This window comes from Eucalyptus grandis, chromosome 1 (assembly GCF_016545825.1).
Source record: "Eucalyptus grandis isolate ANBG69807.140 chromosome 1, ASM1654582v1, whole genome shotgun sequence".
Lineage (NCBI taxonomy): Eukaryota > Viridiplantae > Streptophyta > Magnoliopsida > Myrtales > Myrtaceae > Eucalyptus > Eucalyptus grandis.
This window is the reverse complement of record NC_052612.1, coordinates 41,241,012-41,255,030: the sequence shown is the minus strand read 5'-3', so window position 1 is coordinate 41,255,030 and position 14,019 is coordinate 41,241,012. Positions and strand designations below refer to the sequence as shown.

The following is a 14,019-nucleotide window of genomic DNA, read 5'->3' as shown; positions in this document are numbered from 1 at the left end:
ATAAATAGATTAGGTTACCTCGAGTATGAGATAGACTTGTTTCCATGAATTTAGTATGAAAGATTACATACTGAGAAATTACGCACACCAATATAGACTACTCAAGATTTATATACCAAAATACGTAGGTATATTGCACAAGCCTCTCTCTATATATATTCAAGGAAAGAAAGTATCAAATTACACCAAACATAGTGTGATTAGACCAAACATAGTGTGCTACTTGCGCTGGGAATAAATTTTACAGTAGATCATACATTTTAGAACTCCACAACGACATGCCTTAGAGATCCCTGCATTTATATTTTATCGCGTTATTCTTATCCAATACTTAGCGCACGCCGTGTCCTAAGAAAATAAACATCCTTTTTCGTGTCGAACGATTTTCCGACTCCATTTCTAACGACACCAAACAACGTTATACAAAAGCTACAGCTAATGCTTCAAATAACCGACGCGATAGCGACGGGCGGTGTCCACCGAGGAATCATTAGCTGGCGAGGCCCGTGTCAAACAAGGCATTCGAGTCAATAAATTTTTCGCAGCTAGGACAGTGACACGTGTGTTGTGTCAGTCACCCTCGAATCTTGCGGGGGTGCTCTGCGGAAATTGTCTCTTTTTGGCTCAGTTTGAATTTAGTTTAGGTATCTACGCTGACCTCGTGTCAGGACAGCTTGGTTTCCCTCTTGGCTTCTGGGAAAACGTGAAAGTTTCTCGTCAAGATCTGCGGCCTAGGAGTGGGAGGGTCGTCATTGGAATGTATCAGGACATGAAATTAATTAGAGAGATGATGCGAAACACAAACCAAGATATACTCGACACTATGGTCGTTAAACAAAGCATTTTGCATAATCGATAAGAGAGACTAGAGGGGCATTTTCTAGGTTACCCTTCTCATGGAAAGGGGCATTTTCCAGGTTGCACAATATTCCTCCTGCGCACATGGGAAAAACCATGTCTTTTCAAGCTAATTATTCATTGTAAAAAGTGCTTTTCCGGAACTTTTGAAGCATACGTTGGAAAGTTGTATTTTCCATTCGGACAAGTTATAAAATAACTTTCAAAGTACCGAGAGCAGTGGCCATGGACGCTTGAGCCCGAGGTGGCCTCGTAGGATGGCGGCGAGTGATGGAGTGGTTTGGGATTATTTGATAAGAACTTTTAATTGGGGTGAGGTGAAGTGAAAGATTATCGGAGAAACTCTTATTATTGTAAATTACATGCTTATGTTAACAATGAGTATTAACAATTACAACAATGGATAGAAAGATCGGGAAAACTTAGTGATTATGACCACCACGTCCCGATTCTTAACGCTTTATTATGTGTTTGTTTTTGAGTGATTTAGCAAAATACCACTTTTTAAATATTCAACAAATGGTATCCAATTTCTACTGCGTACATCTCAACAAATGCTATTGGAGTCGATGATTGATTAGTAGCCCACTCTCAATTGTATTGGTGTTTGCTCAGTATCTCTTGGAAAGAATCTTGTGATCAATGCAGTTTGGTACAGTTTGCAAAAGAGACCAAGAGTGAAGATGAGGATTGTAGTATGGTAACGTGGCCTAGATGACAACCTTTGTTGAGATATGTTAATGCATAATGCCACCTTAATTAAGCAGGGAGTAGGCCTAACACTAATTTCACACGGGAGAAGGAAATTGTTGAGATGTATATATAAGTTGTGTTTAAAAAGCTCCACAATCGAAAAGTTGATGTGGTTTAAAACAATTGATATATCTTAGTTGGCTTATAATTCACTGGATTAAGTTTTTGAGTAAAGTTGGATGCAACTAGGTATTTTTGATGTGGTAGAATTTGGGCTATCTCATTATGACTTCTAAAAATAAAGATATTGGATTTCTACTGCGCATTCACAACGGATTTTATAACTAACGATTTGTATTTTCGTACTCTCCCTTTAGTTAATTTTCAAAGTCATGGTGTATAGCATGAAATATTTATATTGGGGAATAATCAGTCGACGATATAATTAAAAGAAAACGCATGAATTTATTTAGCAATATGACAAGAGTAGTTCTAGCTGTCATCCTAGGTGTGTGTGCAGCGGTACAAAGCAGTACTTAGTTAACTAGGGTTTTGTTTTAGAGATTTACGCTGACCCTCTCGTGCTTAGAGTCCCCACGTTTGGCTTATGGGAAAACGATCCATGTTCTCGTCAAGATTTCCCGACCTAAGCTTGAATATAATTGTCATGTTGGGTCGATTAAAATAATTTATTCAAAAGGTTGGCCTTGGAATTTTTGTTGCTAATGACATATTATTCGTTAGGGAATTGATGAGGACAAGAACCAAGAACCCGACATCTTGGTCGTTAACTTAAACCGAGAAGAACAAAAATTACTTTAACGGACTTTGGTATTTGAATAAGCTAATGGAAACCAAGAATGGGGTCACTAGCAAGTCATCGAAGTCCATATTTTTGACAGATTCTCTTTGTTACCTTAGTCCAATGCTCTATTATTTTAATCGAACTTGTGTCGACTTTAGGGTCGGGATTGACTCGAATGTCGAGGCCATCGGAACTTGACTTCGCTGATGAGCATAAGAATATAAAACCTATCAATTGAACACTTGCATGAGGTTTACAAGAGAAGTATATACTTAAGGGCTGTATAACTAAGTTATATTGTTGTGGAAGTAAGTGATCAAATAAAAAAAAGACAGAACAAGAAAATAGATCGGATACCGGATATATATGATTCAGTCTTGGTAGCCTATAATCATGGGGTGAGCAGCAAACAAATTCACTATAAATTAAGCGATAGAATAGAGATTACGATCACATTCGAATTACTCAAATACACTCAATATTTTACGGCCCCTAATTATATGTAATAATTTACACAATATTTAGCCCAACAATTTCTCACAAAATGATCTCTCAATCTCACAAAAGAATCAACAAATCTTATTCGCAAAATTTAACTGACTTCAAACACTTGGGACGTAATTCACAAATGGAAGCTCTTCTTTGATCTTCTTCAAAGCAACGACACATAGACAAGGGTTGAATCCAAATAGGAAACGTATATTCAATAAATCTTTAATAATTAGGGAGGATTAGAAAAACGATCTATTTTTAAGCTCAAACTCCAAACATATTCTCAATATATATTCCCATATGCAATTAGCGACTTCCAAGCAGAGGACAAAGATCCATCGCTTTTGCATGATCTCGGATTACCTGGCAATCTACTACTTAAGACGATTTTAGTAACCATCATGATTTCCTTTCTTCAAAGCTAATGGGAGCCTTCATTTGCTTGTGATTTCATTTCCTCGCCCGTAATTTTTTCCTTTCTTTTGTTTCTTGTAGTCACATTCTGAGTTAGTTTCTGCACACTAAGTCAAGAAATTACTTATATGTGACAATAGTAGAAGGTTTCTGATGAATTAAGAAATTACATCTCGTGAGAATTAAATCTAAGATCTACGAGTTTCTTCTCGAGGACGAAATTTCAAATTTTGTGTACAAAATCTCGAGATAGAACATGACAAAGTTAGAAAGAAGCAATGCATGTGATACAGAATTTGAAATTTTAATGTAATTGTGAAATTTATTTTCGTGATGCATTTCATCTTAGACATGAATCGAGACAACGGTTCCATTGTACCTTAAGCGATTTTTCCTTCTATCGTGAAAAATGTGCAAAGAGATCAAGATGTTCAGTCACTTACGTCTGGTTAACGTAGCAAGCCCACCAAATCCTTCCATGTCCCGTTTCTTTCGGAGTTGACGTGCACCAAATTCAAGTTCAAATTGAATTTCAACTGCCGAGCTTCCATGTCGGATGGAGACTACTTATCAAACTTTTCTCCACCATGCATGCCAACGCGATTCTTTCCGGGCATCAAACTTTAATGGGCCATACATTAAAAAATAAAAAATCGGTTCAATTTTTATGTTCGATCTTGCGGACGAAAATATCAAGCTGGACCTCTTAACCAAAAAAAATATCAAGCTGGACCTCTCATATGGATAGCTTCCAACCAAATTTTGTGCCACGTAGTTTTAAGTGATCAATCTTTTCAGGGAAAATTGTCATAGAAAGTCTTAAATTTATTTTAATATTTTTGACCGATTTTGATCGTAAATCCTTAACGCAGATGTCAGCCACTCTAGGTAACATAGTTGACGTTAATGTGGATAACTTTTTATATTTTTAATTTTTTTGAATTTTTTTAACAATTTTCAATTGTTTCATATATGTGACCCCTTTTTTTAGGTAGATCATATTGATTCCAATTTCAAAAATAAAATAAAATAAATTTCCGTGCTAGTATATTTGTGAAAAAAATCGACAAATGTGAAAATACGTTTTATAAATTAAAATCCCCAATCAGGCGATCTTTATTTGAGTGATCAACTAAATTTTTCTGATTAAATTACTAAATTGTTTTAGATTACTAACTTTCATTTTAATTACTTACTAACGTTTATATATTTGCTGTCACCATATCAATTTTTCATATCGTTTATCAACTTTAATATTGTTTGTTTGTTATGGACAACTAGAATTTATCCAACTTTATTGAACTTACCAATCTTTATTTGTTTGAGCTATCAATGTTTCTCCCATTAAGATACCAACTAGTTTTGGTTCACACCTTATGTTTTTCAGCTACTAACAATTTGTAGTCAGCTATTTCGTCTTGAAATTGCCAACTTTTCTACAGAATTACTACGATTCGTTTAGAAGGGACGGTGCATATGTTGCAATTCGAGGTTCTAACTTTTCTTTGTGTTTTTCCCCCTAATTATTTTTTTGGCTAGGCTAGGTTTCTAATTTCACTAAACATCTCATACCTCTTTAATTTTCATTAACTCCACAACATAACAGACCCAACCTATTCTTGTTCCTTATCTGTTTCGGTTGATAATTAATCAGTTAGTTGTTAATTACTGCAGAAGGAATAACATTTGGGGCACTTGGCTGACTTTGTCCTGTTCCTTATCCTTGTTCTAAGCATAGAACAACTGAACTAACTTGTTATTACACTCCATCTACAGATCACGTCAGTTTCGTTCAAACTCATGATCTTGTAATACTCACCGCCAGCTCGATATGTTAGTGCTAACTAAGCCTCTTGTTCCTTGTTGATCCTCTTCGTCTTAGTTATATAACGAACTCAAACAACAACGATAAATTCTAATGTCTTCTTTAGTCGCAAATCCCTGTCTCTTGCTTTGTGTTCATCGTTTTATCAGACGCTTCAAGGACAGTCCTAACTAATCTGTCTGATTTTTGTTGGGGTTTGAACGGGAAGAGAAGTCAAAATTAACTGGGGTCTTGTTTCACTAGACCACGTAAACTTCATGAGTTTATATATTCTCACATTCCATGCGCACGCATTAGTAGTTGTCTCTAGTTAATAGCGAAAACAATATAACTAATTAAGAATCACTAAACCCCAAACACAAATCAATTGATAATATAAGGATAGATGCTGAGCAAAATGGTAAGTAAAATTGCTTTCGAATATTAACTTAATAATACTCGAAGTTTAATCATCTCTGGCTATGCCACATAACAATACTTGATGAAAGAAGAATCCCATAATTTTAATCGGAAAGTACGCACAAACCATTAAAATTTGATCATGCACTAGGTAGCAAACGTGCTCTCTTGCCTTTGCAGGCTAGCCTAAGTAAGGGCCTTGTAGTTTCAATGTTAGGTATAACCTGAAAGATATTATAGCATATTGAATGGTGTAATCCGAAAGATATTATGCAATTGACTTGTCATATAACGTTGGTGGTGTAAGCAACACCTGAGGAATTTCCAATCGTTGTTGCAATTTTCTTGGTTGTCTTCAATTCATGTGTGTGAGCTTACACCCTCCAAGACCTAGGGTTGACTTGACGCAACTTGCTCCAATGAAACAATTATCCAGTTGTTCTTCTAGAAGGAATTCTTGAGGGGGTGATGTGGCGCTGTCTTTAGAAAGGTCTATGCCTTCATCAACTTAGAGATTCTTCTTGCTCTCCACAACCCTCTTGTTTCCTTCCATTCTTGTTAACCTTGTAATCTTCACACCCGCCAGATGTTATGCTACCTAAGCCCTGTCCCTAGTCCCATCCTCGGAATAACGGTCTCCTTCGTCGATTCCTTCGCCTTAGTTATCTAACGAACTCTCGAACAACAACTAGGAATTATCTTCCCAGTTGCGAAAATCTCTGCGTCTTCGCCTTATGTCCGCCGTTGAACACATGCTTAGCTTAGTCCACCCTTGCCAGTCTGTCTGACTTTTTTAGCATTTGAACATGAAAAGTAAGACGACAAGACGATGGGATCTTGGTCTTCTAAATCGAACAAGGAAGTATACAATTATCTGGGACATGGACATAATATACGCACTGTTGCAATATTGTTTATGCTCCCCTGACTGGTTTATTTTCTGTTCCCCTAAAACCAAAAGTCTGAGGCTAAATTCTTATTGTACTATGCGAGAAGTAAAATAGGTCGGCTAAGCATGAGATAGAACTTGTTCCGATGATGATCGCATTGCAATGTACTTGCCAACATAGTTACAGGATAAAGCTCCCCAAGTCGAAGCATCAAGTATGATGAGCAAGTTTATAATTAGATCGCTAAACTTTATAACAATGAAAAACTGTTGAAATAATTTAATTCCTTTTTGTGGATCGATTCAACAATGGCTAACAATAATGTTTTCCCTGTGAATTGCATTCTAGGGACAAATGTTCAAATCTTGTGGTGAGGTTTTTGTACTCCTTTATGAGACTAAGAGATTATTGTGCGATAAACTTTCAAGGTTAAATGTTGTGTTGGTTATTGACTTCAATCGAAAATCGAGTAATATTAAGAATGTTTGAGTGACTTAAGTGTGGATATCCAATTTATTTCCTTATTTTGGTTATTATTATGTTTAATTGGTTGTATTCACAAAAAAAAAAAAAAAAAACTGTATTTAATGTTTAATTTCATTCTCTTTGAGGGAACAAAAAAAAAGCCATGTATATAAAATTTCAAATAGTAAGTTTTAGAGATAATAACACAAATGATCCATAAACTTTGTCATAATATATAAAACAGTTCTTGAATTTTAAATTTGTTTAATATGATCCATAAAGTTTCAGTTTATGTTTAATCTAATATTGAACACTTTCATATAATTTAGAAATTAAATTGAATATATGTAAAAAATTTAAAGGTTATATTGAATTAAAAAAAAATTTAAGGATGATATTATGCATCGAATTAAAATTTATGAGTCACATTACATATCGGGTCACAGTTTAGGAACCGATTATATCATTTTCCCCAAGTTGTATGATCCAATGAAACCAAAAGCAAAGTCCTATGCATTCACAATTTGAGTTCCAGGGGAAAAAGGAAGACAACAAAAGGTGGAGTTGGCAGGAAACAGAAAAGAAAGAAGTCTTGTGATCGCCCGAAGCCCGAGGACACGAATAAGGGACAGAACCAGACAAAGGAGAGCAACATAGCTCCAACAAACCCACCACCTATATTTACATGGCGAAGGCAAAGCTCCATTCCCCAACACCGCCCACACGAGCGGTTCTTGATTCTTGCATGCACACACTTCGATCTCTTCTCTTGCTTGCCCCCCTTTCTCGTTTTTTCTTACGCACAGAGAGAGAGAGAGAGAGAGAGAGAGAGAGAGCGATATTAGAGGCAGATCAATCTCAAGAAAACACAGGGCTTCCGACCTGACCTGACCTCGCTTCTGTTCATATATCACATAAAGTGCGAAAAAGTGAAAGGAAAGTTGTTCTCTCTCCTGTTTTGGGTCATCCAGGACTAGGAGGAGGGCAGGAAAATCGCAGGAGGACCCATCTCTGTCCCCTGTCGTCAGCACTGTTCCTGGTCGTTCCAGTACACTTGAGAGACCCCCCCTCTCTCTCTCCAACCATACCGTACGGCCGAGGAAAGAAAGAGAAAGGGGAGAAAGCAACGCGTTTCTGATTCATGTAACTCTTTAGTTTTTGTAGGTTTCTGGGTCCGACCAGTCCTCCTTCCGGCTCTTCTGAAGGACCGGCATCCTACTCATTAAAACCCCGCTATCCGAAAAGGAAGGGGGAGAAAAAGAGAACCCAGCTTTTCCCCTCTTTAGCAGGCGGTTCTTCACTAAAAAAGATGAGCCTACAACACGTAAAAACTGCCTTTAACCACTTCACTGCCTCGCAAGGCATCGAATTTCTGTTGCCTCCTCCTCAGATGGTGAGTTTGGCAGTCGAGTTGGAGTCACTGAGGAGCAGGGCAGCCAAAAGGGCTTGTGGCGACGGTAGAGAAGGGCTCGTCTTGAAGAAGGGCTTGGATTTGAATGTGTGCGAGGAAGAGGCAGAGGCAGAGGCAGAGGAAGAGACAGAAACAGAAGAACAAGAGCAAGAAGAGGAGGGAGGAGCAGCAACTAAGGGCTCTGGTCCTGGAAGGAACAGCGGAAGAACCAAGGTCTGTGCAAGAGGGCATTGGCGACCTTCTGAAGACGCCAAGCTCAAAGAGCTCGTCGCCAAGTACGGCCCTCAAAATTGGAACTTGATCGCAGAGAACTTCCAAGGAAGATCAGGTACATCCCAAACTACGGAGAAGATAGAGGCCATTTCATCGAAAGAAGTCCCTCAATCAAAGTCAAATGAAATTTGAATCACAAAAGCAAAAGAAGAATTTTTTTACTCTTATTCAAAGAATTGATGATCGTTTTCTTGATTGTGGGGATATATTGCAGGGAAAAGTTGCAGGCTAAGGTGGTTCAATCAGCTCGACCCGAGGATCAACAGGAAGCCCTTCAGCGAGGAAGAGGAAGAGAGGCTCTTGACTGCACACAAGCTGTGTGGCAATAAATGGGCCATGATCGCTCGGCTCTTCCCCGGCCGGACGGACAACGCCGTAAAGAACCACTGGCACGTGATCGTCGCGAGGAAGCAGAGAGAGCAGTCCAACAACGCCCGCGGCCGGAGGAGGAACCATAAGCTCCTCCCTCGCCTTCAGACCAGAGGGCTCAATAACATCGCGTCGGCGGCGAAGATAAATCGTGCGTGCAGCGACTCCACGACAGTCTCGAGCAACTTGAACGAGTCCGCCGTGTCGACGTGCACCGACCTCTCCCTCACTCCTTCTTCAGCCAGAGCACCGCCTCTTATCTTCGCTCGGCCCTCGGAGTCCCGGATGGGTACGTTCAATCCTCGTCCCCTCAAAATCTGAACTTGTTAATCTCATATAATTTGACTTCTAGCACGTTTTAGTTCTACGCTGTCTCTGTTGAGATGTGAGTCCATGTCTCGTGAGGGCCCTCTTCGCCTGATTTGTTTGCTTTATGTGTATTTAGTTCGAGTCCATATCCTAGAATCTTCACTGCCTTATTTTTCTTTCCTGGTTTTCGTTTTCCGTTTCCTGAATTACTCATTGCAGGCTTGTCAGCTATAAGGCCCGCAAGGTTCTGCAACAACACCGAGCAGGCGCCGATAGTGATGATCATAACAACAACAGTCCTAGGACACAAGGGACGGTCACCGTTGGCCAAGAAGCCGATCACTGTGGAGCCTCGGACACGAACTCGGACGCCTCAGCAGCCGAGTTCATGTGCATTGGCAATCGCGGGAACAATCACATGAGCCTCTCCCCAGTATCTGTCGAAACCGAGGAGAGCGGGACTGAAGACGACAAGATCGACTTGCCCTTCATTGATTTTCTTGGAGTTAACGCTGCCTGAGCCTGAGGCTGGTTCCTAGTTCTGACTGTGGTGCTTCGGTGCGCACAGAGAGAGAGAGAGAGACAGAGACAGAGACAGAGACAGAGGAAACTGGAAAATGCACTTGAGTGCGAGTTATATTATTGATAGTTCAAATCAATTACTAGTTTACTGTAATAGCGAGACTTTGAGTTACCAGCCACTGTCGTTTTCTGTCAGCACGTGTGTCACGGCATAAGGAAAAAAGCCACAAATTCGCCTTTGAGATAGCCTTCAAATCGAGGAATGAACCCACGCCGATGATCTACGGCATGGCCCTATTACCGCAAGACCTTTGCAGTCAATATAGTTTAAGCCTTTACTAGCAAGAACTCTCTCTCTCTCTCTCTCTCTCTCTCTCTTCATTGATTCATAATGGTATGAACATTCACTGATGCATCTCGGTCGGGAAGCATTCTCCTTCCAGAAGCTCAAGCTGCCACACGAGGTAATGATGAACTCCTCAAGTGAAAAAGCATCATTAACCTAAGAATCTACGATTAAGTGCACAATCCATGTAATCCACAGAGCACGCAAACCAGATGAAATTTCACCAAGTGTGCACACTTCGTTGTCAGTAGGTGGCTTGATGCACACGTGTGCGAAGATCCAATGGCCTCGTGCAATAAACCTTTGAATGGGCAGCGTGCTACTTTTTGACTTCCTGAGCACTTGGATGTACGTATAAACGAGGTCCACAATTTCTCGAACAACTGAGCAGTGCTCATAAGGATTTTCATCTGATCCACGTTTGCGGGTCAACTTCGGAATGAACAGATGGACTGGGGTCTACGCCCGAACTGTGCCGAGAATCGTGCTCGAGCTTCGTCCGCGATCGTTCCTGTGGCCGAAGACCGACAACTGTGGTGTCACTTTCCGAAGCGAAAGCGAGAGGGCCCTCCGAGGCAGGCCCACGTTTGACCGGGATTTCCTTCCTGGCAATGGAGGAGGCAGTCGTTTCGGATTCGACGTGTCCTCTTCTCGTAGTTTTGTTGAAAGGCCTCCGAATTCCTTTTCACTTTCGGAAGACACAAGCCGGCTCTTGGGGCGCCCGGCTTTCGAGAGATGATGGCGAGGCAGGTTTGGGTCGGGGAATGACGCCTCAAACTCGAAGCTGATCGGTATCAACTTCCTGAATCTGCTCGAGGCTCTAAATGCGGGAATCGAAGCCCATGTCTAGATGGCCACGGGGAGACTAGATCCGTTCCTCCTCGAGCTCAGCTTGTCCTCTTAATTCTAATCGATTCTGTTAGCGAAGAAAGAACTGGAAAGAGAAAAACATGATAAATTTCTACTTGATCGAAAATGAGATTTGCTAGATAAGGTATGTTCGCGCGACAACCCTACCGGGGACATGGAATGAAAGGGCAATAATAGAACACACGAACACCAAAGTGATTTCCTAATGTGAAGGTTTCATATCAACTTAATTCTCGAGGATTTCGTAAGTGGTCGTGTTCCGTGCGACTTTGGGCCTGGGAGGAGGTACAGTGAATTGGGAAGCTGGTCAGCACACGACGACTGGACTAAAGCGCTTTGCTTCCAAGCCCCAATACTCCACAGGCCCATCACTTGGACACCTGGCCTAAACATACGAATGAGGTAAGTTTCCTTGTATTTCTTCAAGGCGATCGGCACAATGAGTTGAAAATCACTATTGACGGTTGCTTAAGAAACGACTTTTTCGCACATAGGTGAAGGGGAAAAAGAATTATTCTGATTATGTAAAGATCATAGGGTCTTTAATGTCATATATCTCAGATGGTCCATTTACTTTACTTAGTCAAAGATATGTTATGCAGTTAAGGACAAGATGATTTGTAACCAAAAAAAAAAAAAAACTTTAGCTGGATTTCATCCGGTTTTGTTGGGTAGGAATTGGATCTGCCAACATCATGTTTCTTGAGACGCGGAGATTGAATGTGCTAAATGTGATTGTATATAGTTAGTAACTAGATTTATTTTATTAGAAGATAAATCTCTCTTTTAAAGATTGGTTGTACAATAATCTCTTTGACTGGCAGACCATTTCATATGAGAGTCTCATTTCTTTTCCACAAAAATGCGTGCTTGTTTATAAAGATTGATGAAAGGAGGAGTTTTTTGGTGGTATAGTAGAGAGAGTAGTGAGAGCATGGTATATGTGCAAGTGGGCATGATTTTACCTACTCCTACTCTCAAATATATATTTCCATTTATTATGAATTTTTAGTTAATTTTTAAGTGAGCTTAGCATTGTGTGCATTTATAACATTGACATAAAAAGTTGCGGAAGTAGGTCCGGAAAATGGTAAATGTAGTATAATCTATTCAAGTCTTGAGTAGTAAAACGATCATCAAAACATATAAAATTGAAATACGTGAGAGATGAAACACGATTATCGATTTGCGCATCCGTCCATCGATAGGATGGCCTATAAAATAATGAATTGAGGATAAAAAAAGAGTTGCGCCCTTAAAATTAGAAAGTTCTATTCGCTTTTATGATAACATAGACACGTCACATCTCAAATGTTATGCGCATTTCACTTTTTAATTATCCCTTCAATATAATTTTGTGATGAGATCATTAATATACATTTTAGTATTTATTATGGTGTATTTAGTTTTGCTCCATTAAAAAATAAAAATTATGGCGGAATCCGTGTCATTCTTTTCGGATACAACATATTATATCCTATTATAGAAATTTGCATAAGATTGTATTATACACTCTAATTTAATTATTTAGAAATTTGAAATGGAATTACCATGTTTTAGCTGTTTTTTTTTTTTTTTTTTGGTAACCGAGAAATCTCGCTCGAGTCCCCTCGCGGGCTCACAAGGCCTGGCAAAGTGCCCGATGGCACCGTAGGATCGACGCCTATAACTCGAGAGAGACTAGCATATGACTCCAACATCATGGCCCCCCAATTACAATGTGTTAACAACGTATGGATTCGAACTCTCGACCTTGGCGATGAAGAAAAGACTTTAGTACCAACGCAGTTGCCCACAATTGGGTTGTTTTAGGTGTTGGTGTTCGTTAAACTGAAGTAAATGAATTCTTATCTTGCAACTATTTTCTCTTATGCCAGATTTCGTAAAACAATTACAACATTTAGCTACGGTAAACTCTTATTCCGCATCGCAGAGTGGTAAACACACTAGTTTCGAATTAAAACAAGGATTTCAGCTTTTCCCTTCTTCTTTTTTCTCTGCTTTTTCATCGGTAGATAAAATTATTCCATCTCTTAAAAATAATGTGAAAAGCTTTAAGTGATTCTACATTCGAATCTATATATTTTTAAACTTGAGGTACTCAAATTTTAAATGAAATGTAAAGGCGAAAAATATATAAGGAGAAACCACCGGCCGAAGCATAAACTAATACCTTGCTGCAGTCATTAACCGACATGAACTAATTAATCCAATTCCCTCCTCACACGGGTCAAAAGATGATAAAAACAAACCCTAATCTCCGTACGAATCCCATGTTCTATTGCCAATTTTCCACTGGAAATCCTTTATATATTAGGATCAATCATGTGGATGATCCTGGTCAAACCGACGACTGTGCATTAACCGGCTCTATGCTTGGTATATTTAATAAAAGAGAAATTGCAATTTTCTTTCAATTTCGTCCCGCCCCTCATTCCAATGCTCCTTTTATATTTAATTTGCCGACCCATTTTTCTTAACAAATAAAGTAACATCAACATAGTAATTTTATATTCATTCACGGAAGCAAGTTGGCCACAAGTAGGGGGAATCGATCACGATTTCCTGAGCTTTCAAGAAGAGGCAATTACAAACCCAACGTTTTCCAAAAGGAGCATACTTACCTCATTAGATGAAAGATTAAGGTTCAAAAGTACAAATTTGGCTAGGTGGGTTTTGGGGTTGCGGTGATATTGTATGTGATCGCACACTATGCTCACACATTTGGCTCACATGCACATGCAATTGTATATATTAAAGATGTTGAACTGGGTCTACTTAATGTTTCTCCAAACCCTAGAAAATTTTACCAAGCTCTAGCCTTGAAGAAATCATAATAAACGTGAGAGAGAGAGAGAGAGAGAGAGAGAGAGAGAGAGAGAGAGAGAGAGAGAGAGAGGGGACTCTTCACATTTCAATTCATGGACATATTTTATCGAAAGAAAAGAAAACAGCAGACTGAATTAAAAACTGAGCGAACAGATTGGATCCCCAAGGAATTAATGTTGACCGACCTGTTCTCCGGTCAACATAACGATGGTTAGGTTTCATGTGATTTAATGGAACCGGCATCTAGAA

General features: G+C 39.4%; 1 protein-coding gene across 1 annotated transcript; it reads left to right on the top strand.

The window, feature by feature from the left end:
* Nucleotides 1-7,797: 7,797 nt before the first annotated feature.
* Nucleotides 7,798-10,070, top strand: LOC104443385 (transcription factor MYB56). Its single transcript, XM_010056755.3, has 3 exons — nucleotides 7,798-8,580; nucleotides 8,740-9,183; nucleotides 9,423-10,070. Exons 1-3 carry the CDS (start codon nucleotides 8,151-8,153, stop codon nucleotides 9,623-9,625), a joined length of 1,077 nt encoding a protein of 358 aa, XP_010055057.2. The 5' UTR covers nucleotides 7,798-8,150; the 3' UTR covers nucleotides 9,626-10,070.
* The last annotated feature ends 3,949 nt before the right edge of the window (nucleotides 10,071-14,019 follow it).